Here is a 27,785-nt window from a genome sequence, read left to right as displayed (position 1 = left end):
TATTAACAATTATATATAATTAATAAAATAGAAAAAGGGTTTTGTGAAAACCAAGCATTCAGAGTAGTACATTAAAAGATATCTGAAAATAGTGCACAATGCCATACGGGCTTTTTCACAAACACTTAGCATGCATGGTAAATAAGGTATAGAAAGTATTAAATTGAACATGCAAGCAACCCTTTAAGAAATAATATTTAATTGTCAAATAATTTCTTAATAATTCACAAGCAAAATGTAGAAGAAAACAAATACTCAATTAAATTTCCAACACCAATTAAAGGAACAAAGAAAAAGAAAATATAGATAATGAAAGTAAAAAAGAAAACATGAATAAAAGAAAAAGAAAAATAATAATGAAAAAGTAAAGAAGGAAGAAGAAATAAACCTTGATAATGGATGTGAAAAAGAAAAAGAGAGATAGTGAGAAAGAAGGAAGAAAGAAGAAGGGGGGAAGAAAGAAGAAGTGAAAAGAAAAAGTAGGATTTGGGGAAGAAAAAAGATAAGATATTTGGCAGATTTAGATGAGTTGTGTGGCGCATGCGACGCAGACGCGTAGGTCACGCGTGGGCGCGAATAGCGCTTAGGTAAAGTGACGCGGAAGCGTCGGTCACGCGGACGCGTGACATGGATTGTAATGGTGGCGCGAGGGCAGCCTCGCGTTCGCACAACTCTCTGTGTGAACCTCATTTTGCCAAATTCTAGGGTGACGCGGTCGCGTGGTTGACGCGATCGCGTGAATGGCCATACGTAGAAAAGCGACGCGGACGCGTGGGGCCGCGGATGCGTGGGGCCGCGGACGCGTGGGGCTGCGAACGTGTGGGGCACGCGGACACGTGGGGCATGCGTTCGCGTGGTAGGGCTTGTTCTTCTAGCATGAGTCCAGCCCAACTCCAGCTCAACTCTCAGCCATACACCCTTTTTACGTCGATTTTTAGGGCACGCGTTCGCGTGTGTGACGCAGACGCGTGGGAGGCCTTTTTCCCACATGGCGCGGACGCGCGGGCGACGCGATCGCGTGGATCAAATTGTGCTAAAGGCACGCCTCTAGCCACGCTCTCGCATGACTCTCTGTAAAGTCTCTTTTTTTCCTCGAGGCACATATGACGCGGACGCGTCGACGACGCTGTCGCTTCACGTGCTCCTCTTTTTTTTATGCAATATGCAAATGCAGATGCAAACTATAGGCACTGGTACTGAGAAGAGTTATTGAAAAAGGAAATTAAGGAGAGGGGGAAGAACGATCATACCATGGTGGGTTGTCTCCCACCCAGCACTTTGCTTTAACGTCCTTAAGTTGGACGCTCCACTAGCTCAGTCTTCTACTGTGGGTGGATCTTCCAAGAGGAAGATCTCTAGCTCCTGGTTTTTCGCCATCTTTTCGCCATGAAATAACTTCAGGCGATGTCCATTTACCTTTATAAGTTCGGAACTTGAAGGATGGCTCAAGTGAAAGACTCCGTATGGCTCCGCCCTCTCTACTCGATAAGGACCGTCCCATCTGGATCTCAGCTTGCCTGGCATGAGCCGCAATCTGGAGTTGTAAAGGAGGACTAAGTCCCCAGGTTGAAACTCTCTTCTCTTGATGTTCTTATCATGCACAGCTTTCACCTTCTCTTTATACAGCCTGGAGTTTTCATAAGCTTCTAGGCGAAGGTTTTCTAATTCTTGCTGTTGCAACTTCCGTTCAGCTCCGGCTTTCTCATAGTCCATGTTGATCTCTCTCACCGCCCAGAATCCTTTGTGTTCTATCTCTACTGAGAGGTGACAAGCTTTTCCATAAACCAAGCGGAAGGGACTCATTCCTATAAGTGTCTTGTATGCAGTCCGATATGCCCAAAGCGCGTCTTGTAGCCTGGTGCTCCAGTCCTTCCTATGAGGCTTGACTATTTTCTTCAGGATACGCTTTATTTCTCTATTTGACACTTTTGCTTGTCCATTAATCTGCGGGTGGTATGCTGTGGCTACTTTGTGAATAACGCCATGCTTCTTCAATAGGGTGCTCAGTCTCCTGTTACAGAAATGGGTACCATGATCGCTCACGATTGCTCGTGGTGATCCAAAGCGACAGATAATATGGTTTCTAACAAAAAAGACAACAGTGTTAGCATCATCGGCATGGGTAGGAATTGCTTCCACCCATTTAGAAACATAATCCACAGCTAACAATATGTATGTAAAACCGCTTGAGTTTGGAAACGGTCCCATGAAGTCAATGCCCCAAACATCAAAAATCTCACAGAACAACATAATTTGTTGGGGCATCTCATCCATCTTGGATATGTTACCAAACCTTTGGCATGGGGAACAAGATTTACAAAAAATAGTAGCATCTTTAAAAAGAGTGGGCCACCAGAATCCACAGTCTAGGATTTTTCTAGCTGTCCTTTGAGGACCAAAATGTCTACCACTCTCAGATGAGTGGCAGGCCTCTAAAATGGACTGGAATTCTGATTGAGGAACACATCTCCTAATTATCTGGTCAGCACCATACCTCCACAGATAGGGGTCATCCCATATATAATATTTGGACTCACTTTTCAGCTTGTCCCTCTCGTGCTTAGTAAAATTTGGAGGGAAAGTATGGCTAACTAGATAATTAGCTACAGGTGCATACCAAGGAACTACTTCAGATATTGCATGCAAGCTGTCAAAAGGAAAAGCATCATTGATAAGAGTGGAGTCATCCTTAATGTGCTCAAGGCGACTCAAGTGGTCTGCTACTAAATTCTGAGAACCACTCCTATCCTTAATTTCTAAATCAAATTCTTGTAGCAGCAATATCCATCGTATTAGCCTTGGTTTGGACTCCTTTTTGGCTAATAAATACTTTAGAGCTGCATGGTTTGAGTACACTACCACCTTAGTACCAAGTAAATAGGCTCGGAATTTATCCAAAGCAAAAACAATAGTCAAAAGCTCTTTCTCGGTAGTAGTGTAATTAGACTGAGCAGCATCTAATGTCTTGGAAGCATAAGCAATTACGAAAGGATCCTTACCTGCGTGCTGGGCTAGCGCTGCTCCCACCGCATGGTTGGAAGCATCACACATAATCTCAAAGGGCTGGCTCCAGTCTGGTCCTCTCACAATTGGAGCTTGAGTTAAGGCGATCTTCAGCTTGTCGAACGCCTCTATACAATCCTCACTGAACTCGAACTCAATATCTTTCTGCAGAAGTCTGGATAAAGGCAGTGCTACCTTACTGAAGTACTTGATGAACCACCGGTAGAAACCTGCATGGCTAAGGAACGAACGAACTTCCCTCACGGTGGAGGGGTAAGGCAGACTAGAAATGACATTTACCTTTACCGGATCTATAGAAATACCAGTGTTAGAGACAACATGCCCTAGTACAATACCTTGTTTGACCATAAAATGGCACTTTTCAAAATTTAAAACAAGGTTTGAACTAACACACATGTCTAACACTCTAGATAGACTATCAAAGCAAAGATTAAAGGAATCACCGTATACACTAAAATCATCCATAAAAACCTCCATACAGTTCTCAATAAAATCAGAGAAAAGACTCATCATACACCTTTGGAAAGTAGCTGGTGCATTGCACAAGCCAAAGGGCATTCTCTTATAATCATAAGTCCCAAAAGGACATGTAAAAGTAGTCTTTTCCTGATCTTCAGGAGCTATATGAATCTGGAAATAGCCTGTGTAACCATCTAAAAAGCAATAATGTGATTTACCTGACAGGCGATCCAGTATTTGATCAATGAATGGCAGGGGGTAGTGATCCTTACGAGTGGCCTGGTTGAGGCGCCTGTAATCAATGCAGACCCTCCAAGCATTCTGTACTCTGGTTGCTATGAGCTCTCCATGCTCATTCTTCACTGTAGTGACTCCAGACTTCTTGGGCACCACTTGTACTGGGCTTACCCATTCACTGTCTGAGATGGGGTAGATGATATCTGCCTCAAGTAGTCTGGTCACTTCCTTTTTGACAACCTCTAAGATAGTGGGATTCAGTCTTCTCTGGGGTTGACGAACAGGCCTTTCTCCCTCTTCTAAAAATATTCTGTGCTCACAAACTTGAGGGTTGATGCCTACTATGTCTGCCAAGCTCCACCCAATTGCCTTCTTGTGTCTCCTTAGCACACTAAGTAACTGCTCTTCTTGTTGGAAAGTGAGTTCCCTTGCAATGATTACTGGGAGCTTCTGATCATCCTCAAGGTAAGCATACTTGAGGTGGGGTGGTAGAGGCTTTAATTCCAATTTCTGCTTCTGACCGGCCATTGGGTCTTCTGGAGCTGGTGAAAATGACAAGGTGTCCTCATTGTGTTCAGTGGGTTTCCCCACACTTGGACCTTGCTCCATGTGCATCTCTTCTATCTCTTCCTGATGAACTGCAGCTACAGTCTCATCAATGATGTCGCATTGGAAGACGGAATGATCTTCCGGAGGGTGCTTCATGGCTTCATTCAGATTGAAGCTTACTGCTCGGCCGTCTATTTCAAAAGAGTAAGTTCCTGAAAAGGCATCCAGCTTGAACTTTGAAGTCTTCAAGAATGGTCTTCCAAGCAGGATTCATGACGGCTTCCCTGAGTCATTTTGGGGCATCTCCAGGATATAAAAGTCAATGGAAAATGTGAGCCCCTTAATGCCCACCAGCACATCCTCAGCAATTCCAACCACTGTAATAATGCTCTTATCTGCTAACACAAAACGAGCTGCCGAACTTTTTAAAGGAGGGAGCCTCAAAGCATCATATATGGACAAAGGCATTATACTAACACACGCGCCTAAATCACACATACAGTCAAAAAATATTACACCCCCAATGGTTAAGTTAACTATGCATGGTCCTGGGTCACTACATTTTTCAGGTATATCCCCCATTAAAGCAGATATGGAACTACCTAAAGGAATAGTTTCTAATTCATTAATCTTATCCTTATGTATGCACAGATCCTTTAGAAATTTTGCATATTTAGGTACTTGCTGAATAACATCAAAAAGGGGAACAGTTACCTCAACCTTTTTGAAGATTTCTACCATTTTAGGGTCAAGTTCCATCTGTTTCCTGGATTTCCTTGCAAGGTGTGGAAATGGGATAGGAATAGCGTCTCTTACAACTTCTGCTTCTTTTGGTTCTCCATTCCTCGGTTGAACTGCTTCTTCAACCATGTCTTGTATTTCATCTTCCTCTTCTACATCCTCCACTTCAACCATGTCTGCATCTGGTGCGTATTTCTGTGGGCTTGGCTCCTCCTGATTTCTCTCTTGCAGTGTCGTTCTGGACCTTAGGGTGATGGCATTGATGCCACCCTTTGGATTGGGTAATGGTTGAGAAGAAATTCCACTGAAGCTTGTAGGTTGAGTGTTAGAAGTGCTGGATGATCCCATCTGAGAGACGAGAGCTTGTATAGCGGATATTAGACCGTTGAGTATACCTTCCATGTTCTTTTGTCCTTATGCAATGGACTGAAGCAACTCATCATTGGAAGAGGAGGGGTAAGTGATTTGAGGGACCTGCTATTGGTTGTTCTGAGGTGCTTGGGCTTGCCTCAGGTGAGGTGCTCTGTAAGGCTGGTTTTGGTTCTGCTGTCTGTTATTGTTATTATTCTACCTCTGATTTCTCTGGTTATCTCTGCCTCCTCTGTTATAGTTGTCCCTCCATCCATGGTTGGAATTATCTCTCCAGCTATGGTTGAAGTTGTCTTGCCAACTCTGGTTATAGTTTCCACTTTGGTTGTAGTTGCCGCCTTGTTGGTAGGAACTTTGATTTGGGCGGTCATAGAAATTGTGAGTGGCTGCCAAGGTGTTGTCCTCTTGTTGGAGTTGTGGACACTCATCAGTATAATGACTATAATCAGCGCATATCCCGAATACCCTCTGAGGAACCAGTTGTTGACTATGTTGGGGTGGGGGAGGTTGAGACTGTTGTTAATTCAGGTTTATCTGCTTCAGTAGATTGGTCACCTCTCCCAGAGCTTTAGTGAAAGCAGCAGTCTCACCACTAGAGGACACCTCCGTAATAGTCTTAGGATGGTTGGTCCTGTGTCTAGTGTTCCGGGTAGATTCAGCCAGATCAGCGATCAGCTGCCACGCTTCTGTCGCCGTCTTGTACTTCTTCAGAGAACCATTACTTGCAGCATCTAATGTAGTTTTATCTTAAGGCTTTATACCTCGTGTAAAGTAACTAATCAACACCATCTCATCGATCTTGTGGTGGGGACATGAGTCCAAGAGGTTTCTGAAACGTTCCTAATATTCGTAGAGGGTCTCTAATTCTCCTTGGATAATGCAGGAGATCTCTTTCCTTAGTCTATCTGTAACTTCAGCTGGAAAGTATTTGTCCATAAACTCCCTCCTGAGCGCGTCCCAGTCGGTAACTACTGCCTCCGGTTGAGTGTAGTACCACTCCCTCGCCTTTCCCTCAAGAGAAAACGGGAAGGCCATAAGCAAAATAGTAGTTTCATCTGCACCATGACGCCTAACAGTAGAACAGGCTATCTAGAAATCCCTGAGGTGCTTTATGGGCTCCTGAGCAGGTAAGCCATGAAACTTGGGTATCAAGTTGATTAGCGACGTCTTCAGTTTAAAATCTGCAGCCAGATCTGGGTGACGCGCTTGATACGCTTGCAGGGTAAAATCTGGGGCTCCTGCCTCCTGGAGGGTAATCCTCTTAGGTGCTGCCATGTCACCTGCACATGAATCAACTGAATCAGTAGTAGAGGAGCTTGTTTCCTTCTCAAATGGCGGTTCAGATTCGCTCTCAGATAAGACTGGTGAATTGGCAACAACCACTTCACCACCCTCAGAGGCTAACCGACGCCGAGCTCGCCTAATACGGGAAAGAGTTCTTTCAATTTCAGGATCAAAAGCGGCTGAGCTCGGATCAGGCAGTGAACGCGTCATTCAATGAAAGAAACATACAGCTCATGGTAACAAAATAAAATAACATAAAATGCAAATAAATAAATTCCAACTAATAAATTAGCACTCTATTGCAACTCCCCGGCAACGGCGCCAAAAATTGACACGTCAGAAATTTGTAGATTAAGAATTATTAAGAAAAATGGCATTGCAAGTACAGCTCTTAACCAGCAAAAATCAACTTGTCAATTTAGAAAAGAGTTGTCACAAATTTTAGAAATAAAATACTGGGAGTATGAGTCCCAGGTCGTCTCCCAACGAGCTGCAGGAAGATGTGCTATTTTATTAATCAGAGGTTTTCCAAAATGGTTTTTTAGTTTGATAAACAGGAAATTAAATTAGAGAATTTATGTAATTTAAATAAAATCTCGACCAGGAGAAGATTAATCGGAAGTTCTATCCTTGTTGGAATTTTCTCAAGATCAATCAATAATTAGTAGTTGTTTCCACTTAGTTAACCCTCAACGAATGAGGGAAAGTCAAGTTAAAAGTTAACTTCTATTCACAAGTCCTAATCCTCTCCCTTGGAAAGGATTAGAGTTAGTGACTAACAAGCCAACCAACAACGAACCAATTATAATTGAACTTCTTGAGTATTCCAACTCAAGGTTCTCCTTTTAATCAACTCCCAATCAAGTTGGAAAACTACTCCAATATCATAAATGTAGACTTTTCAAAATAAAAAGGGGAAATAAAAAGAGACATGATAAACAATAATCAAAGAGATCAATTAAAATAAAAATAGTCTTGCATTAATGAACTCTAAAAGTAATCCAATGTTAACTCTGGACAGATTAAGGATATGAAAGAGTAAGTAAAAAGTAAGTAAACAAACTAGAATGACCAAGTCCGGAGGTAGACTCTTCTTAATAACCGAAGCCAAAATCTTCAAATCCTCAATTATGAGTATCTAGAAAAAAAACCTAGGGGAAGAGTGAAAATCAGATCTAAAAACTAAAAATTATGCGGAATGAATGTCGTCATTTGTCTCTGCATGTTTCCTGGCTCTAATCTACGTTTCTGGGCCGAAAACTGGGTTAGAACGCGACCCAGAATTCACGCCAGCAACTTTTGTAAATTCTGCAGATCGCGCACGCCACGCGACCGCGTTGTCCACGCGTTCGCGTCATCCGGCATTTTTTCGTGCCACGCGTGCACGTTGTCCACGCATTTGCGTCACTTGTGCAGCTTCCAATCCACGCGGTCGCGTCAGGCACGCGAGCACGTCATTGCAATTTTCTCCAATTCGCGCGGTCGCGTGAGCCATGCACCCGCGTCACTTCTCGCTGGTCATCTCCTCAACTTCTTGTGTTCCTTCCATCTTTGCAAGCTTCCTCTTCATTCTCTAAGCCATTCCTGCCCTATGAAACCTGAAACACTTAACACACGGATCACAACATCGAATGGTATAAAGGAGGATAAAATAAAAAATATACAATTAAAAGATCTTTAGGAAGCAAGTTTTCAATCATAGAACATTTTTAGGAAGGATTTGTAAATACATGCAAATCATATGAATAAGTGGATGAAGACTTGATAAAACCACACAATTAAACACAATATAAATCATAAAATAGTGGTTTATCACAGAGCGGAAGCAGAAATGGGAGAAAAGGGCAGAGGAGGCTGTAAGGTGGTGCTGCCAGCGGCGATGCCCACTCCGGCGACAATGGCGCCGCGGTTGCTTGATGGCGGTGGAGCAGAGATTAAGAACGGAGGTAGAGCAGGGAGGGCGGTTGATATAGAGAGAGGGCCGAGGAATGAAAAAGAGAGGGAGAGCGAGGAAGAGGTGGTTGTGGCGACGGTGTGGTGTCGCCGGAGGTCACTGGTTGTGGAGGGAGAAAGGAGAAGGGTGTTTGTGGTGAGTGAGGGAGAAGGAAAAGAGACGTTGGGGTGAGGGACGAAAGGGGGTTGCGCAAATGCGCTAGGGCTTCGCGTCCCTGGGGTAAGTAAAAATTTGAATCCACGCGTGCGCGCACCGTGCGCGTCCACATGGGTGAGAAAATAAGGAAGTGGCACGGAAGGGCCATATGCGCCTACGCGTAGATGGGAGAATTGGGGATTGGCGCGTACGTGTACAGTGCACGTCTGCGCGGGTGTGCTTGGCCAGAGGCACAAAAGAGGCCCAAAGTTGGCACAGCTCTCGGGTCCCTTGGCATGGTTGATGCTATAACGCATCGACGCGCGCGCGCACTGTGCGCGTTCGCGTGGATGGCTTGAGGTTATTGAATGGGCACGGAGGCGCCAGGTGTGCCAACGCGTGGGTAAGGAAACAGGAAGTGGCACAAACGCGTACAGAGTGCATCCGCGTGGGTTGAGGCACAGAGTTGGCCCAAAATTGGCACAAATCTCTGGTCCTTGGCCCAGAAAACTTAAATACGCAGCCGACGTGCGCACACACTATGCGCTTGCGCGTGGCTTGGATTTCTCCTTTTTTTTATAAGAGCCTCAAAAAGAGCTTATAACCTTTCCATCATTCTCTAAGATTCTAAAACTAGCTAAGATGCAAAATTAAACACACTTTTGAAACATTGGAGATTTTTCAAACAAATTGAGAAAACTTGCAATCCAAGCAAAAACTCAAATTCAAAGAATCATCCCTAATTAAAGCATAGAATGTATAAACACCTTAGCAAGCAAAGCAAAATATACTAAGAAGTAAAGAAATTATATACAATGGAACCCAATTCATTCATTCATTATATCTACAAGAGAATGGAAAGAGTTTACCATGGTGGGGTGTCTCCCACCAAGCACTTTTAGTTTAAGTCCTTAAGTTGGACAATTAGGAGGCTTCTTGTCAAGGTGGCTTATGCTTGTATCCATCCTTGAACCTCCAAGAGTGCTTGTCCTTCAATCTGTTGTCAGATGTTCCAACCTTCTTCACCAAGCTTTGGTGAGGTTCTCTCCAAAATATGAGCTCCCAAAATTGATTGCTATGATGTGATCCAGGATCCCATACTTTGTCTTTGCACCCATCTTCTAGTTGATCGACTTGATTCCATCCGGGTGACAAGAAAGCAGAATTCTCATGAAAGCACCAAACTATCCTCCTAGACCCATTCAATTGAGCATTGCACCAATTCATGCTCTTCAATTTTGAGCTTCCAACCATAATGAGTCTAGATTTAGAATGCCAACTACTAAACATCCTCCTCTTTCGCTTAATTCCACAAAGTGCCCTAAGTTGGCCATCCGTCTCAAGCAAACCATACTCAAGTGGGATAATAAAGCTGAGAGTTAGAAGTTTTACCCACTCAAGCGAAGGATTGGATGGCGAACTAGGTGGAGGAGTTTCCAAAGATCTTGATAAAGCATGCTCTACTCCCGTCCATCCTCTTCTAGAGGCTTCCACCACTTGGCAAGGTTTTTCAAGTTTCTCCTCTTACCAAGCTTCCTCAAGTTCACATTCTTCTTCACCAATTTTTTCTATCTCTTCCCCATCACTCTCATCATAAATAGGAGGTCTAGTGAAGTCTACCTCGTCATAAATTTTAAACATTGTGGGGAAGGGCTCTTCAAACTCGAAAGGATCATATGTTGATGCGGAATCATCATAGATAGGAGGGCTTGTTGCTTGGAACATTTCTTCCAGTTCCTCACTTACAATAGGTCTTGGAGGTTGCACGTCCTCCTCAACCTTGCTTTCTAGTCCACCGGGAGAAGGCTCAACAAGATTGTCAAGGAAATTGGTCAATGTGGGCAAAAAATCACTAGTGATGGAATCCACTTCCTGATCAATTTCCTTCAACTCTCCGTTTACTTTTGCAACTTTACTCTCCTCTTTAACATCTCTTCCATACTCTGTGGAGGAGGGTTCTTCAACTTGAGATTCCCTTATGTGCTCAACATATCCCAAACATCCACCCACTACTTTCTTTTGTTTGCTAATCTCTACCTTCTCCTCTTGTTGCACTTCTTACTTCAACTCTTCTTCCTCACCATGGAGCTTCAAGTTCATTCCTTCACTAAGCTCCTTGATTGTTTATCCACATTTAACAATGGGGGTACTTATGGTGCATGAGCTTAGGTGGGATGTTAGGTGATTCACGGCTTCTACCATGCTAGCTATCATTGCTCTTAGCTCCTTAAACTTAGTTTCATCCTCCTCTTATCGCCTTAAGATACGAGATTCAAGGTCTCTCAGTTCTAATATGAAGGTTTTGTCGGGAGGTGGTGGTGGAAGATAGGGTTCGGTGTTTGAGGGAAGATTGTTGATGTTGGAAGGTGGTTCATATTGGTGGAATTCTTGAGGTGGTGTATGTAAAATTTGTGGTTCTTGGGAGTATTGGTATTGGGATGGTGGTTGTTCTAGATATGGTTCATATGGTAGTTGATATGGTGTGTATGAGTTATGGTCATATGGAGTTGAATGGTGGTGTGAGGCTTGTGAGTATGGTTTATGGCTATATTGAGGAATGGGATCATATGCATATGACGATTGTGGTTGACAACCACAATGAGGATCATCACACACATTGGCTTGATACACATTAGGATCAGGATTATACCCATAATAGTTCGGAGGAGGTTGTTGCCATGAAGGTTGTTTATAAGTTTGGGGACCTTCCCATCCTTGATTTCCAAATCCTTGATATATATCCTCATTAGAGCTTTCATTTCCTACAACATAAGTTGAACTATACTCATAGCCAAAAGGATGAGAATTCATAGTGAAAGAGAAGATAAAAACAAAGATTAATAAGAAACAAAGAAAATAAAATCCTAAACTAGCAAAAACTAGCAAACAACTCAAAATTCAAGCTATTCACAATATATACAATAGCCAATAACATAGCACCATTGTGTTTCTCCGACAACGGCGACCATTAATTTGATGAGAGAAGAATCGTTTTCGGTCTAGATTTTCTTCCTAAAGAAAGGAATTACTTCGTTGCAAGCATAGCTCCAAACCAACAAACAACTCTCCCATCAAATTAAAATATCGGTTTTGTCACAAGTACAAACCCCAAATGAAAATTTACCGAAGTATTTGGACTCCGGGTCGTCTCTCTAGGAAACAATAGAATGCTCAATTACTGGCTATAAAGGGGTAGGGGTTTTTTTGGCTTATAAGAGGGCAAGAAAAGTAAATTCGGCAAGTGATTAAAGAAAACAAGTTAAAGAACTCTTGGCTAAGACTTAGGTAATTGAGATCATCATCCTTGTCAACAAATCGAATATTGATAATCATGAGAGGCCAACCTATTAAGTCTACTTCCCAAAAGCTTTAAGTACGTCAAATAGGTTTGATCACATCAACCCATAAGTCCCAACCTACCTACTAATTAACTTAGTAGTGGGTTAGCGTCAATGGGTGTCAAATTGATCACCAAGGGTTCTCAAATCACCAAATCCATTATACCCAATGACTCAAATTTACCCAATTCCCTTAGCTTAGACCAAGAGTTGACAAAACTACTCAAAAACTAAGGAGAACATTTCATCAAACACATAGAGTGCAATAGAAATAAGCATCATAAATTGCAAGAATAATAAAGTCTACCAACTACTAATTGTAAGAAATGTAATATCACAACTCAATTCTTTAATGAAAAAAACATCAACATCAAATTGCATTAAATGTAAACCAAATCCAACATGAGTTCATCGTCACAAAAGAGACATAAAAGAGAAATTAATATTACAACTAAGAGAATCAAGGTATAGAAATGAGAAATTATAAAGGAAACAAGATGAGATCAAGAAATTAAACATGGATATAAAATAATCTAACCTAATTCTAACCTAATTCTAGAGAGAAGAGGGAGCTTCTCTCTCTAGAAAACTAACTAAAGGCTCATGTTGGCTAAACTAATTGCTCCCCCTTTGCTTGGACTTCAATTCTGCATGAAATACACTCAGAAACAAGTTGGATTTGGGCCTGGGCAGCTCATAAATCGCCCCCAGCATTTTGCCTTTAAGTGGGCCATGTGAGAGTATCGGCGCGTGTGCGCTATGTGTGCGTGCGCGTCGATTGGCAAAATCTTCACCCGGACGGACGCGGCATGTACGCGTGCGCGTATTTATGTAAGACCACTTTTGCGCGTGCGCGCCTTGTACGCGTGCGCGTCGATTGATGCATTCCCAATCTTTGTTTCTTCATACATTCTCCTCTTTGCATGCTTTTCTCCTCATTCTTTCCATCCAATACTTGCCTTATGGACCTGAAATTACTCAACAAACATATCAAGGCATCGAATGGAATTAAAGTGAATCAAAATCACCAATTTAAGGGCCTAAAAAGCATGTTTTTACACTTAAGCACAATTCAAGGGAGAATTACAAAACCATGCTATTTCATTGAATAAATGTGGGAAAAGGCGGTAAAATCCCCTAAAATAAGCACAAGATAAATCACGAAATCAGAGTTTGTCAGTATATATAGCATTATTCTCAACCAAATCAAAGTTTAGCGGTATTAGGAACAAATATATATTGTGCCACTGGATATTGTGGTAAGCTAAATTTCTTATTCACTGCTGATTCCTGTTCAGTTCAGTCAGAATGTTAATATTGGTTCACCTGATTCTTATGTGTTCTGTTGAGTTCTTTTGCATGAAGAAAACTTTTTTCTTCATGAATGAATATTTTTCACGTCATATTCAGCATATGAATTGTGTTCGGTTGGGTGAAAATTTGATTTAACTGATCTTCGTTTTGCAGAATTTTATGTTGGGAACACATGGCGTGGAGTACATTGATAAAATGACAAACAAGGCATACCGGTTTGATGTTGAGCAGTATGCCCACCACCGCCAGTTTCTTGACAAAAGAAAACTTGTTTCGCATCCATTTGTAAGTTGTAATTTATAAACATTCTTCAATAATTCTCTCATTTGTTATTTGTTTCCACTAAAATATTCTATCATTTACCCACAATTCAGCTATTTGTGCCAATTTGTAACGGAGCTCATTGGTGGTTGTGGATTGCTGATGTCAAGAAAAAGAAATTCTATGTGCTTGATCCTATCAATAAACCGAAAAAACATATACTTGAATCAAGAGTGATGCTGAACAAATTTGTTGTAAGTTATTTTCTTGTAAATTATTCAAATAATTTAGTATATGAAATGAGTTCGATTCACTGTTTATGCTTCTTTTTTTTTTTGTGTCCCTTTCAGGGATTAATAATTTCTCAGATGAGGGTTTACGCTGGGGCGAAACTCTTAATGGAAGATGGGCTGGGAAAAGAAGCAGAGTATATCCAACTGAATGGTGAACGTACAGAGTAAGAATCTTTCTCTTCTATAGTCCTATATTTAATTTATTTTATTTTGTATACCATTAATCGTATTATATTCAATTCTTGCTTAGCTATGATTGTGGAATATACGTCATGAAATGGCTTGAAACAATCGATCCACGAAAGATCAAGAGCGGGAAGAGATATAAATATAGAGTTTGGACACAAGTAAGTACTTTCTAAATTAATAAACTTCTTTCTTTTCTTATTTTAGTTGAGTTCATTTGTTATGTAACTAATTCCTTTCAATTGAAATGTAGGAAGAGATTGATGACTTCAGGTACCAATATGGTCCAAATCTTCTGTTGCATGAAATGAACAAAATCAGAAAGCAAGTGATTAGGAAATCTAAAGCAATAAGACTGTCAAAGCCTTCTGCTGCCCTCTCCAGCCCTTATTGTAAATTCACATATGGAGATTTAGATAGTAAATAAGATATACTGTGATTCACTAGTTGTATTTGACAATATTTTGTTTAACTTATTTAAAAAAATAATGTATATATGTGAATATTAATGTAAATGCTAATCTATGTATCTAATCTTAATATCAATAACTTTTTCAATGTATTCAATGTACTCATCTGAGATGTTAATTTATAAATCTCTTGGAACTATCTGGCTGTTGTTTTATTTCAGGTTCTCAGTGATTGCAATCAGTGTATTTACAAATATATTAGAAACACCAAGAAACACAGTGAACCGAAATTAATACACTAGCCGAACCGAAAGTTTCAAATACACTGAACCCTAAACCTCTAAAACCCTAAAATCCTAAACCCATAAACCTCTAAAACCCTAAAACCCTAAAGCCTAACACTAAACCCTAAACCCTAAAATCCTAAACCCTAAACCCTAATCTATAATCCCCTAAACCCTAAACTCTAAATCCTAAAACCCTAAAGCCTAACACTAAACCTTAAACCCCTGAACCCTGAACCCTAAATCATAAACCCTAAATCCTGAATACTAAACCCTGATTCCCGTTTCTCAAAACAAATTCTAATTATTCAACTTAGAAATTAATACACCGAATCAAAAAACTGCAAATATCAATATAGAATTTCACAAAAAAAGTGACTATTCATTAAACAATAACAACAGTCAGAAATTACCCCTGCTATAACCATGGTGAACCGAAATTTGCTCATGGATGAACAAAAATTTACATTAATAAAAGCTAAAACTTGTACAATCCTCTCTTGGATAATTCATATCTGGTACATTGTAAAGAGTGGAGCTTGACTGAATCAATGATGCAGAGTCTAAAAGGTTTAACTACAAAAGACATAATTAATTATATATTAGCAAAATGAACAATTGAATTTTTAACTAATCAAAAGCAAGTCAATTTTCCCTCGCTTGGAGCTGTATCTTTCTTTTTCTTCATGGCATTTGAGATCTTTTTTTCCAGATTTTGATCCAAGTCTGTTCTAGGGCCGACCTCTTGTTTTGACACGTGGTGGGCTTTGAAGGTCATTCACATTGCTTAATGCCGCTTCTTTGTGTGTTAACAAACTTTTTTCTTTGCTTCTCTCTTGATATTCTTCCATCTCCACCATGACCTTATCAAATGCTCAGTGTAGAATGATAACGAGGATTCTTGTTAAGGTTTGGAATCGATCAAAACAAGCATCAATTCGTTGGTAGCATAGTCCAAACCAACAATGAATTCTCAAGATCAAATATTAAATCCAATACAAAATAATCGAGAGTATTTAGCTCCCGGGTCGTCTTCCCTAGGAGTTGCAATAAAATGTACAATTATTGGCTATTAGAGAGCATGGAGAATTGAGAATGAAAGCAAGAGAGCAAGAGATATAAATAGCAAGAAAGTAAATGAGCATGCAAGGAATGTAAATGGCAACTCTTGGCAAGAATTGGGGAATTTAGGATTCCTATCCTAGTTATGGACCACAAACATAGCAATTGTGTGGAATCAATCCAAATCAGTCAATCCTCCTTGAGAATTAGTCAAAAGGCGTAATTGATCTCAATCCATAAGTCCTAGTCAACTCACTAATTACCTAGTGAAAGACTAGCGTCAATGGAAACCAAACCAATTAACCATTCTCATACAATGCGAAATGGACATCCACAACTCAGTTCCACCCAAACACCCAGTTTCTCAACCAAGAGTGTGAAAATTAAACATGCAAGAAATTAAACATCAAAGCAATTAAAAGTCAAAGCAATTAACTGCAAGGAAAGGAAACTTAAAATGCAAGAAAACCTCTTGGCAAGTAATTGAGAGTTAAAGTTACCTATCCTAGCCATTGACCACAAACACATAATGATTATGAAGAATTAATCCTACTTAGTCAACCTTACATTGAAGATAAGTCAAATAGGCATAGTTAATTTCAATCCCTAAGTCCTATGTCAACACTAAGGGGTCACACAGAGTCAAGGGAGACCAAATCAACTAACTACTCTAATATATCAAACAAGAATGGACATCAATGACTCAAAGATCACCAATGTCACCAATTTCAAGCCAAGAGTTAAGAAAAACTAAGTGAAAACTAAGTCAAGCATTTTATCAAACACTTGGTGTGCATGAAACTAAAATAATATTAAAAATTCATTAAATAAATTCTAAAGCTACCAAAGCAAGAAAATGATAACAACAACTAAGAAAAGCAATAAATGAGCATAAAACATAAATTTGTATTAATTGTAAATTAAAATAACAAGAGTGTCATAAAACATAAAAATGACAAAATAAAGGAAATAATAAGAGAAATGAAGAAGAAGAACAAAGAAGCAATAACAATAAATGACAAGGAAAAGTAAATAGAAACAAGAAGTAAAAGTAGAAATTACAAGAAATTAAAATAAAGAACCCTAATTCTAGAGAGAGGGGGAGCTTCTCTCTCTAGAAAATGAACTACATGACTAAAATCTAACCCTAGTTGCTCCACCCTTTCACATAGAGTGAGGCCTTGTTTAATATGGGAAGAATCAGCTTCAGAAGGTCCAAAAACTGGGCTCTGGAGGCCCAGAAATCACCCCCAGCGATTTCCATTAAGTGAGTCACGTGCTGGGACGTGTGCGGACACACAGGTGTATGCGTACACACACATGCTGATTTTCTTCTTGTGCGTACGCACAGGCGGTTGTGCGTACGCACACATGGCTGTGTCTGTGTGGCTCTCATGCGTACGCACACTCCAATGTGTGCTTCTCCTTTGTTTTCTTCATGCTTTCTCCCTTTGTACATGCTTCCTTCCACTTTTGCCTTGTCAAACTTGCCTTTAGGACCTAAAATCACTCAACAAACACGTCATGGCATCGAATGGCATAAAAATGGGATAAAAGTGATTAAAATAAGTACAAAATAGCATATTTTTACATTTAGGCACAATCTAGCGAGAAAACACAAAAGCATGTTATTTTGATGAATAAATGTGGGTTTGTATGATGAAATCCACTTAAATCAAAGCAAAATATATCGTCAAATATGGATTCATCATAGAATTCCGGTCAACTCTTCAGACTCTGATGCAAATTCACATATATTGTGCGACCGAAACACCAATTCATCAAATCTCTTACTTCTCGGCTCCAATAGAGGTTCATCTTGGCTGTTTTTTATGTGTGTATGTCTCCTCTTTATCTTCTTGCTCCAGCGTTCCAATATGTATTTCGGTGCCACGTTATTCACTCGCTCAAAGTTTAGGACGCTTAGCGAATGGTGGCACAATATGCCCCTAGACTCAAACAGCAAGCAATGGCACTTCACATCTCATGATACTGCGTCGTAGGTGACGACAAACTTGTGGAATGTGGAGTTGGAAACCTGCTCTATGACTTCATATGTTGTGAAACCTAGGGTGGAATGCATTGATCTTGTGATACAGTTCACTTTACCTCTAAATTGAGCTTGAACTTCCCTGAACTTCTCATGGGTATATACATGCTGAAACTGTGCCTCTATCGCTGATTTTGTTACGCACGGTATCAGGGTGTGAAAATCTGCAGCATCAAATTCTCTCTCTGCTTCCTAGGCAATTGCCGTATTACTTCACAAATTGTCTCAAGGAGCTATTCTGTGTAATGAACTTGTTGAAAAATAAATGCATGCTCTCGCTCCTTTGTGTGCTTCTCATTCCGGCCCAGAAGTGGTGATCCAAGTAAACTGGAATCCATATATGCCGATCCTTATATAGCTCTGCAAAACAAACCGAACCCATAAGGTGTGGTGAACCGAAAACAGTGCATGCTTTTGGAAAAAAAGATATGAGCATTAATTCGAATTGAAACCTCAATTACCTGAAACCCACTTGTTGCCTCCGAGGCAATACTTTGTAAGGAAATCGTTCCAGTTTTTGTCAAATGCGTCTTTTGTGTACGAGTTTCAAACAACATGACTCGTCTCTTGTTCAATATCAATGTGTCCCTTGTAGCCGTTTAATTTGCTTGGGATCTTCTTCATAATTTGTCAGATGCACCAACGGTGAATTGTTGTTGGCCTGCACAGCTCAATTGCCCTTTGAATCGATGCGCATTGATCGGTAAGAATACCTTTTGGTGTCTTTCCTCCCATGCAACGTAGCCAACACTCAAATAGCCATTTGAATGATTGGATGTCCTCATTTTTTATCAGCGCGCATCCGAGAAGTGTCGACTGGTCGTGGTGATTCATGCCCACAAAAGAACCTAAAACCAAATTGTACCTGCATAAATAACAAGCAGACTGTAGTGAACCGAAATATATACATGCACTGAACATCAAAATATATTTGAATGAACCGATTACCTATTTGTGTTATAGGTGGTGTCAAATGAAACCATGTCTCTGAAATACTCAAATGCAGCCCTGCTTCTTGCATCGGCCCAGAATACATGTCTAATGCAGTGATCGCCTTCAAGGTTGAGCTCAAAGAAGAAATTTTGGTTCTTCTCTTTCATTCTTACTAGGTACTTCCCAAATTCGTTGGCATCATCTTCTTCGGAAATATTCCGTACTTCCCTTATGATGTAACTCCTCACATCTTTTTCAATAAAACCTAGTTCACGGTGGCTGCCAGCTGCTGCCACAAATGATTGGTAAGTTTTGCTCGGTCTGATTCTGGCTTCCTCGTGGGTTTCGATGGTGCGATGCACAAATATGCTAAGCTCCCTGTGTTGTTTGAGAATCTCAGCCTGGTTTTGGACAGCAAGGATGCGAGTGATTCAGAATAACTTTGGAAATTGTCCAAACACCAACGTCCTTCATTATGTGTACATAAATCCTAGCTGGATAGTTTAACCCAGCTGAGGGATTTGTCTTCAGAGTTGGAGATATCTTGGATTTCCACCTCCCCTCTCTGGTGCATACAATTAGATGATTCTTAATCTTGTCTCCGTCCCGAGTCGTATTCCTTATTTTCGTAGAAAAATTGGCAAGTTTGGAATAATGTTTGTAGAACTTTGCAGCTTCTTCTAATATCTAAAAAATCATCCCCACATTTGAGACAAATCTTTCATCCACAACACAGCTGGTCTGCACGGTGAACCGAAAACTTCATTAACGGTGAAACAATTCTATAATACTTACCGAACCGAAAGGTTACTAACAGTAAACGAAAGATAATCCATTATACAAAACCAAATTCAAAACAACTCTGTCTACAATTTAGATAGTATCAATTCAATTCAATTCAATTCAGATTCAGATCACCTTCGTACATTCAATTCAATTCAAATAAAATTAGCAATTGCATTCCATTGAATTCGATTCAAAATTCAATAATCCAAACCTCATCAAATTGATGCGTTTTCGAAGAATAATCGTACTCATTCAACTGATTTGAAGTTGATTCATTCATTGTTTCAATTCAAAACTCCAGATCAAAGAAAAAACAAAGAAGAAGAAGAAGAACGACGAAGCTAATTACGTCAAAGTCAATCCAGATCCATAATGCAAAGAACAAAGAATTTTATTAGGTTGAAGAAGAAGGAAAACGCGACAACAGAACAAAGTTTATGTTGAGAAAGGTTTACATTCAGAAAAGTTTATCACGAAGAAAAGGTTTACGTTATATACGTTATATGAGGCGCGTGTATAACAAACGACTGTGGGGTGAGGGACGGCGCGTGTGAAGGAAGTTACTTGGATAATATCCATGTATTTTTTACATGGATATAGAACTTTTTCAAATAAAATAATATATTTATGTATAAAATATATAATTTAAAAATATATTTTTTTTTTGTGATTTATTATTTAAATCGATTAACTACTAAAAAGTAGCAAAAGTTTGATTGGTTAACGAATTTGACAATTTTTTTCGTTTTTTGAGCAGTTCTTTCTTTCCCAAGCAAGTTTTACCTTGAACCAGACCCGTTTGGTGTCAATTCCTAATTAATTGGTTCGAATCAGTTGTTTTAATCTCGTTCTCAGAACCATGTTAGTGACTTAAATTATGCTACCTTAATTCTCAATTCTTCACCACCACTACCACCCCCACCCCAACCCCAATCCTTGCCACCACCATTCAAATCCTTTCTCATCCAAATCTCATCCCCAGCTTTCGCCACTGTCACCGCCTCCTTTTCACCCTCCTTCAAATCACATATCCCACTCTTCTCCTCTGCTTTTACCAAATTTCAATTACGAGATCTTCCTTCCATTTCCACACTCTAAATCTTCCAATTTCATTTTTTGATTTGCTTCGTCGCTTTGCATTCATATCAAGATTCGACAATTATTAGAGTTTTGGCTCTTAGGGTTGGCTTTGATAATATTGTACTTCATCTCGCGAGATCTTCTTGTCGACCATTTCTGTTTCTTACTCGTTTGATTTATTTGTCTTTGTGAAAATCATCATCGTTGTTGTTGTTTTGGTTGTGCTATTGCGGTTATCGTACGGTTTTGGTGTGGACACAGGTCTAGCAGATTACTATATGCTTCCAAGGATGAGATCTAGCGAAGGAGAGGTTGTGGAAGGGACTGAAAAAACTAATAGCAGCAGCAGCAACAACAACAACGACAATGGCGTATGTGGTGGTGTTGTTGCCACCTTTTTTCACAAGAGCTGAGTTGTTTGGGGGCTAACTGTCTGCTCGTTCTCTAGTGCTGCCAAGGATTCGACAGTTAACGACACTGACCAGAGCAGAAACAACGACGACAGCAGTAACATAAATGTTGAAGTGGACCTTAACTAGTTTTGTGGTAAAGGAAAGGAGGCTGCAATGGTAGTAGTGGTAGCAATGGTGGCGGTGGTGGGAGCCGCTAGAGATGAGAGTTGGATGAGGAAGATTTTGGATGATGGTGGCAAAGGATTCGGAATTAGAGTGGCGGTGATGGTGAAGAGTTAGAATTTGGTGGGGTAGGTTAGATTCAAAAGGTTAGTCTAAGAATTTTGAATAATTACAAATTCAGGTAATTTTGTTAACTGAAGGCTATCTTTCATAGGTACAAAATTAATTTCATTTTTTACGATATATTTATCAACATTTTAAATATTTATAAATAGAAATGATAGTTTACTTATTATATGATAAAACTAGGGACCAAAGTCCCGAGAAAAAAGGAAATTAGAATTCATATGATTTAACAAGGAAAAACAACTATTTGTACCCATGAACTTTACGAACGCTGACAAAAGTACCCATTAAAGAAGGAAACTAATGTATCCATTAAAGATGGATTCCGTACGACAAAAATACCCAAATCCTAAATTTATGTTGACTTTTTAATAAAATTCCAGAATTACCCCACCATTATCTTCAACCCCTCCTCTCTTCTTTCCCAAATCTCAAACACCTCCATTGCCACTACCTTAATCACCTTCTATTCTCTACTACTCTACTAACCACCACTACCGCCATCTTTCCACGCTGACGATGACAAAGACGACAACAAGACAACCAGGCAATCCATCCGTTCCCACGCAACGCTAGATGGAGAAGCTCCGGAAGTGAGGCTGAACCGAGATCCAGCGCGCAAGGTCCTGTGGTGCAATTCAACTCCTCCTAGGTTCACTTCAAGCTCATGGACTCCATGGAAAAAAGTCCTATATTTACAACAGTACAAATTACAAATTTATTATATAATTAACGAAGTTTAACTTTCTCACTCTCCCAAATCACCACCATCATGTGCAAGATTCCTGTGTTACTCACATGCGACCCCACCAAGGCGATCTTGCCAAAGTTTCAATTTTTAGCATCCAAAGGTGCTTCTCCTTCTGACATTGTATTGAAAGTGATGGAGGAAAGGTGGTGATGGTAATGGCGGTAATACAGTGTTGATAGGATTTAAGATTGGAGAAGTGATGATGAGAAGTAAAATTAAAAGTTAGAGTGAAGTTGTTGTTGCTGTGACAATGGAGAAGGAGGAAGATGAGGCTGACGGTTGGTGACGGTGGCGGTGATGATAGTGTTGGTGGAGGTGGTAAAATTGATGAAAAGAATAAAGAGAGATTTAAAATTTGCTAAAAAGGGTATTGAGATTAAGGTTAGAAAAATGGTAATTTGAAGTTTTTAGGTATTGAGATTAGGGTATTTAGGCAATGGAGGTGTTTGAAATTTGAAAAAAAAGAGAGGAGGGATTGAAGATAATGGTGGGGGTAATTCTAGAATTTTATTAAAAAGTCAACATAAATTTAAGATTTGGGTACTTTTGTCATACAAAATCCATCTTTGATGGACACAACATTAGTTTCCTTCTTTAATGGATACTTTTGTCATCATTCGTAAAATTCATGGGTACAAATGGTTGTTTTTTCATTTAACAAATCTGAACATTTCTAAGCCAAACACATGCATATTAACAACCAAATTAAATTACAAAAAATGCCACCGAGTTAGCAAAGGAAACTTAGTCAATGGAATCAGCAATCTCACCTAACTTGTATAAAGGACGACCCAAAAGATATTCATACCGTGACTTTGGCACAAGATTTACAATAGATAGGACCACCACCAAGCAACTGGTTCTTCGATCTTACCAACTTTTAAACTCTCTCAAGCTGTGTTTCTCTTCTGTTACCGACCTACAGTGAGTAAAATGGTTCTAGAGTCGGTCCATTCAAACACACTGATGCGATCGAAAAGTGCCATTTGAAAGCAATTTGACTATCGCTTTCTCAATTCGTTGAGAACCTGAGCCAGGTCTCAAAATATTAGCATCTCCCCATGTTAAGCATGTGCTGTTTCCAGACTCACCTAAGCACCATCCACCAGGAACAACTGATCCAGGACTCCGTCTCAGAAGTTTTTGGTCAATTAGATCAAGCACAGGATCATCTGGTTGAAATTTCCGAGCGAAGACAGCTCCGCTGCGAATCATGTCATCAAAATCACTGGAATTAAGAGGTCGAGGATCACTTATGTGACGGTTGTCATACATAGCATATAATAAGTTCTGATTTATGACTGTCCTGTTGAACTGACGTGAATTACAAAGAACAGAGGGGAAATAGTTGGACAGCGACCAGGGTGTGTTTGAAAAATACATCAGCAGTAGCCGTGGAAGGTTGTCTGCTCCCAAGATGCAGAACTCCAGAAAACTGCGAGTCAGGATAGAAAAAGAGGAACCTACACAAAAAGGAGTTAGTACAATTAACACAACTATCTCCGAAGAAAAAAGAATATTGCTAGATGAAATTATATATATGATAATAATTCTTTTTTAAAAGTGGTACAAAAAATATCAAGTAATTTAAGCAATTATGAGAAAACCACGGAAGAGAAGGCAAAAACAAAGGATTTGGCTCCTCTAAAGTGAGGGATTAACCTTGAGGATACAGCCCAAAAATAGCCCATAAATTGATAAGAAATTGAAGTAAAGTTTAGATAAGGACAAGAGCAACAAAAATGGATCAGTTAAAATGTCAAGTATTTATAAGTAGTAGCTAATTTATAGTTTAAAATCTATACTCTAATATAATTGGCCGAAGATAAAGTTTTTTTTATTGAAACATAGTTTCGACCCGCAATGTTGTATGGATCAGAATTCTAGGCAGTGAACTGCAATCACAGCCAAAAAGAAGAATATCACAGATGAGGATGCTGCAGTAGATAAGATTACTCATATAAAGAAGTTAAGAGAAGTAACTTATGATGGTTGGGGCAAGGAAGACTACCTAAACATGCCAGGATTATGTAAGATAAAACAGACAATCACCCTTCAAAGATAGTACATCAAACTGAAAAAGACATAAACAGACACTAGTTAATAGTAGGGTACACGGAGCACCAAGATAACTTCAGTATGTGACTTGCTTATGGTTTTCATTTCCAATTTTCATCTCTAACCAGATTCTACTGCTCATCTTGCTAAGCTCACATTCTCGGTACACTATTTCAGTTCATAAATGGAAACCATGTGATTCCAAAGCTTCCTTCAGAACTCTAATTTATCCTTTATTCCACCTCTACTGTATCTGAAAGCAAAATTCCATAATTTCATTGCACCAGATACACCTTACTGGAAATGAAATCACTATTTTAGCATAAGCTTTAGCTTTAGGTGCATTCAGAAAAACTGTGATGCTGCAGTTTGTGAAGATAGCAACATCAAGCACGATTTAAGTGAAAATTATGTCAATTGTTTAACAACAATCACAATCATATCTTTTTCTATTGATGTTGAAGTTTATAGCCTCTATTACCAATAACATGAAAAGCTAAAAGTACATGCAGACTCAGAGCAAAGGCATTCAACAAAATCATACCTGTAAAAACGCGGAAAGCACTAGGGAGATCTCTCTTCTGAGTGGCATAAAACATTTCAGTCCCTTCAGCAAGATACAGGCCTGGATCAACAATAATGGGTCTCAACCTCCTCGACCTACAGCATTAAAAGCTATGAAAAATAAGTATCACAACTATAGTTCATTCAGCATCAAACACTTGAGAATTGCAATTCCCTCTCCAAAACACTACAAACAATAAAAAAGACTTAATTTCCACACACTAGCAAATATAAAATAACTTCATAATGTAAGCTAGTTTTGGGATCATGGTGAGAAACTATTAACCATGATAAATACCTACCTTCTAAATTTCAATTAACAGAAGGAGAACTTTGAAACAACAATTGAGTTGTCTTTATATAATCTCGAAGACATGGATTGAAGCCAATTAGCCAAGTTAGATGGCCTGCATTATAATCCATTTGGCTATGGTCCTTTTCCGGACTCTCCATAATCCAGGATGCTTCGTACCAGGCTTCCCTTATACTTCTATTGAGTATCTATATCTATACTATATATAATGAGGATTTTGAAAGTGTTGATGTCTAACTTTTTTTCCTAAAATACCTTTCATTATATATAGTTTACAAAAAAAAGCATTACTTCCAAGATTTGAATTCCAGTAGTTAAATTATAAACTCAACTAATCCAACATTTATTATTTTTATACATATTTAATACATAAAAGAGTGAATCAATAGGCACTACACTAGTGAGTATAATGCAATTTTAAAACAATAAACGCATAAAACTGAACATTAGCTTACTCTTTCCAGCCAATATAGCTTGAATGATTCACAAAGTTCATATCTTTAGGCAGGAATGACATGATGTGAAGAAGATCTGACAATACACAAAAAATAAAAAAAAAATAAAAATCAATGCACCAATTCATATAACCGAACCCAAAAAAAGAGCCACAAATGCAGCAAAAAAAAAATACACCATACCATACCATCTTGGGTAACAAGCGGGTAAGCATCAGCACTAAGGCTAACAAACCAATCCCACTTCAAGTTCAACCGAATCAGTATCGACGCTGCGTGAAGCGCAAGCGAAACGGGCGAGGATCCTTTCTGGTACGCGAAATCGGGTTTCCCCATAACATGAACATTCTGTGCGGCTTTAAAAATAGGGTTCGACTGGACAGTGAGAGCCACGCGCTCGCGGTCCGCGTGGGAAGCGGAAGGGTCGAGATGGAGGAGGTACTGGTTGAGGGGATGGTAGGTGGCGTGGAGGAGTCGGATGATCCGACCCGAATCGGAACGTGACCCGGAAATGAGGTAGGCGATGGAGGGAGGGGGAGGGTTGGCCTTGGTAGAGTCGTAGATGATGCGGTGGTTGTGGGCCTGGTGGGCCGGGAAGAGGAAAGGGTCGGGCCCGGAATGTGGGCCCGTGGAGGATGAGGAAGTGCAGAGGGAGAAGATGAAGGTGATGGAGAGGAGTGAGATGGCTAGGAAAGTGTAGAGGAGGAGGGTGGGCTTGTTGTTGGGTTTAGGGTCTCTGAGTGAGAAGAGGGTGGAGAAAATGGGTTTTGAGGTGAGGATTGAAGACCACTGATGTTGTTGTGGTGGTGGTTGTGATTGTGGTGGCGTTGGTGCTGCTGCTGCTGTTGAACCCGAATTTTGCATTTCTTTGGGTCTCTTCTTTTTTCTTTCTTTGTGAAGTTTGAGGGGAAGCTGGAAAACGGTGGTTCGAAGTTTCCAAGTTTGGTTTTTCTCGTTTCTTAGAGACTGAGATCTCGATGTGTATGTGTCCGCTGCAGACTGTTTTCTCCGGTTGTAAATTTGTCATATATATATATATATCAATCTCGCTACGTTACCAACAGCGACAACTTCTACCAACTCTTATTTATAACTATGTTTAATGGAAGTGTCTTTGTGGATGTGTCTAATAAAAATGTCTTTTTTATGGCTGTGTTTAATAGAAGTGTCTTTATAGATATATTTTTTAGATGTGTCTCTTTATATATGTGTTTAAAATATAATAAGAGCAATGCTAGGGGTCAACAACTTTTGTGATTAGTAGCCATCAAATAGTCATCAATGATGATTTAATAGTGTGAGATTGGTATGAAATTTCATCCAATGGCTCATCTTTCTCTGCTGGTTACATGCTGGCTAAAATTCAATAAAATTACTGACCCCTAAACTTTTTCATATAATAATTAACTATTATTGATTATAAATTAGTAGATAATATGTTGGTACCTTATACTTTTCCTATATATATATATATATATATATATATATATATATATATATATATATATATATATATATATATATCTATTTTACCCTCTTAATTTTAAAGAATAAATGACCTCTTATCACATGTTATATTATTATTGGATAAAATAAATTAATTTGTTATAATTAATTTTAATTTTTATTTAACTTAAATTTTGATAATTTAATTAAATTAGTTATGATATAATTTTTTTTACAATTTATAAAAATAATTAGAAAAATTCCATTTTTTAAATCACATATCTATTAATTATTTAAAATAAAAATAAAACAAATAAGAGAACCAAAAAAATTCAAAATTCTCTTTCTTGATAATTCTCTTTCTTTCTTCATCTTTAAAAAAAAAATCTTTCATTTTAGAAAATCTCTGCTATCATTTTAGCTATCTTTTCTTTTTTTTTTTCCGATAGTTTATATGTTATACAAAGAAAAGCTATGAAATTTCATATGGCTGCCACTGAAAATATAAAATTTTCATTTACACGAAGATTATAACATTTTTTTTGTTTTTTTGTTTTTTTTTTTTTTTACTGACCATTAACATTCATATCATTATATAACACTACTATTTATTAGATCTTTTTTTAATTCAAATGCATAATTTCTCTTTTATTATTGCGATAATATACAGTTTTACCAAGTTATGATCTATATATTGATTTCTATTTAATTTATGTGTTATACCATATTATTCTTTAAATGCCAAAAG

General features: G+C 39.0%; 2 protein-coding genes across 2 annotated transcripts; both read right to left on the bottom strand.

Annotated features, from left to right (window-relative positions):
- Positions 1 to 16,973: 16,973 nt before the first annotated feature.
- Positions 16,974 to 19,313, bottom strand: LOC140177047 (protein FAR1-RELATED SEQUENCE 4-like). The gene is made up of 2 exons (XM_072209341.1): positions 18,899 to 19,313; positions 16,974 to 18,815 (listed from the first exon to the last, which is right to left on the bottom strand). Exons 1-2 carry the CDS (start codon positions 19,048 to 19,050, stop codon positions 18,581 to 18,583), a joined length of 387 nt encoding a protein of 128 aa, XP_072065442.1. The 5' UTR covers positions 19,051 to 19,313; the 3' UTR covers positions 16,974 to 18,580.
- A 3,473-nt stretch (positions 19,314 to 22,786) lies between these two features.
- LOC112727498 (beta-glucuronosyltransferase GlcAT14B) lies at positions 22,787 to 26,597 on the bottom strand. The gene is made up of 4 exons (XM_025777262.3): positions 25,780 to 26,597; positions 25,592 to 25,667; positions 24,804 to 24,919; positions 22,787 to 23,664 (listed from the first exon to the last, which is right to left on the bottom strand). The coding sequence occupies exons 1-4, from the start codon at positions 26,453 to 26,455 to the stop codon at positions 23,156 to 23,158; spliced, it is 1,377 nt and encodes a 458-aa protein (XP_025633047.1). The 5' UTR covers positions 26,456 to 26,597; the 3' UTR covers positions 22,787 to 23,155.
- Positions 26,598 to 27,785: the final 1,188 nt, after the last annotated feature.

This window comes from Arachis hypogaea, chromosome 12 (assembly GCF_003086295.3).
Source record: "Arachis hypogaea cultivar Tifrunner chromosome 12, arahy.Tifrunner.gnm2.J5K5, whole genome shotgun sequence".
In the NCBI taxonomy this organism is placed as follows: Eukaryota; Viridiplantae; Streptophyta; class Magnoliopsida; order Fabales; family Fabaceae; genus Arachis; species Arachis hypogaea.
The sequence above is the reverse complement of the archived record's forward strand: the minus strand, read 5'-3'. Positions and strand labels throughout refer to the sequence as shown.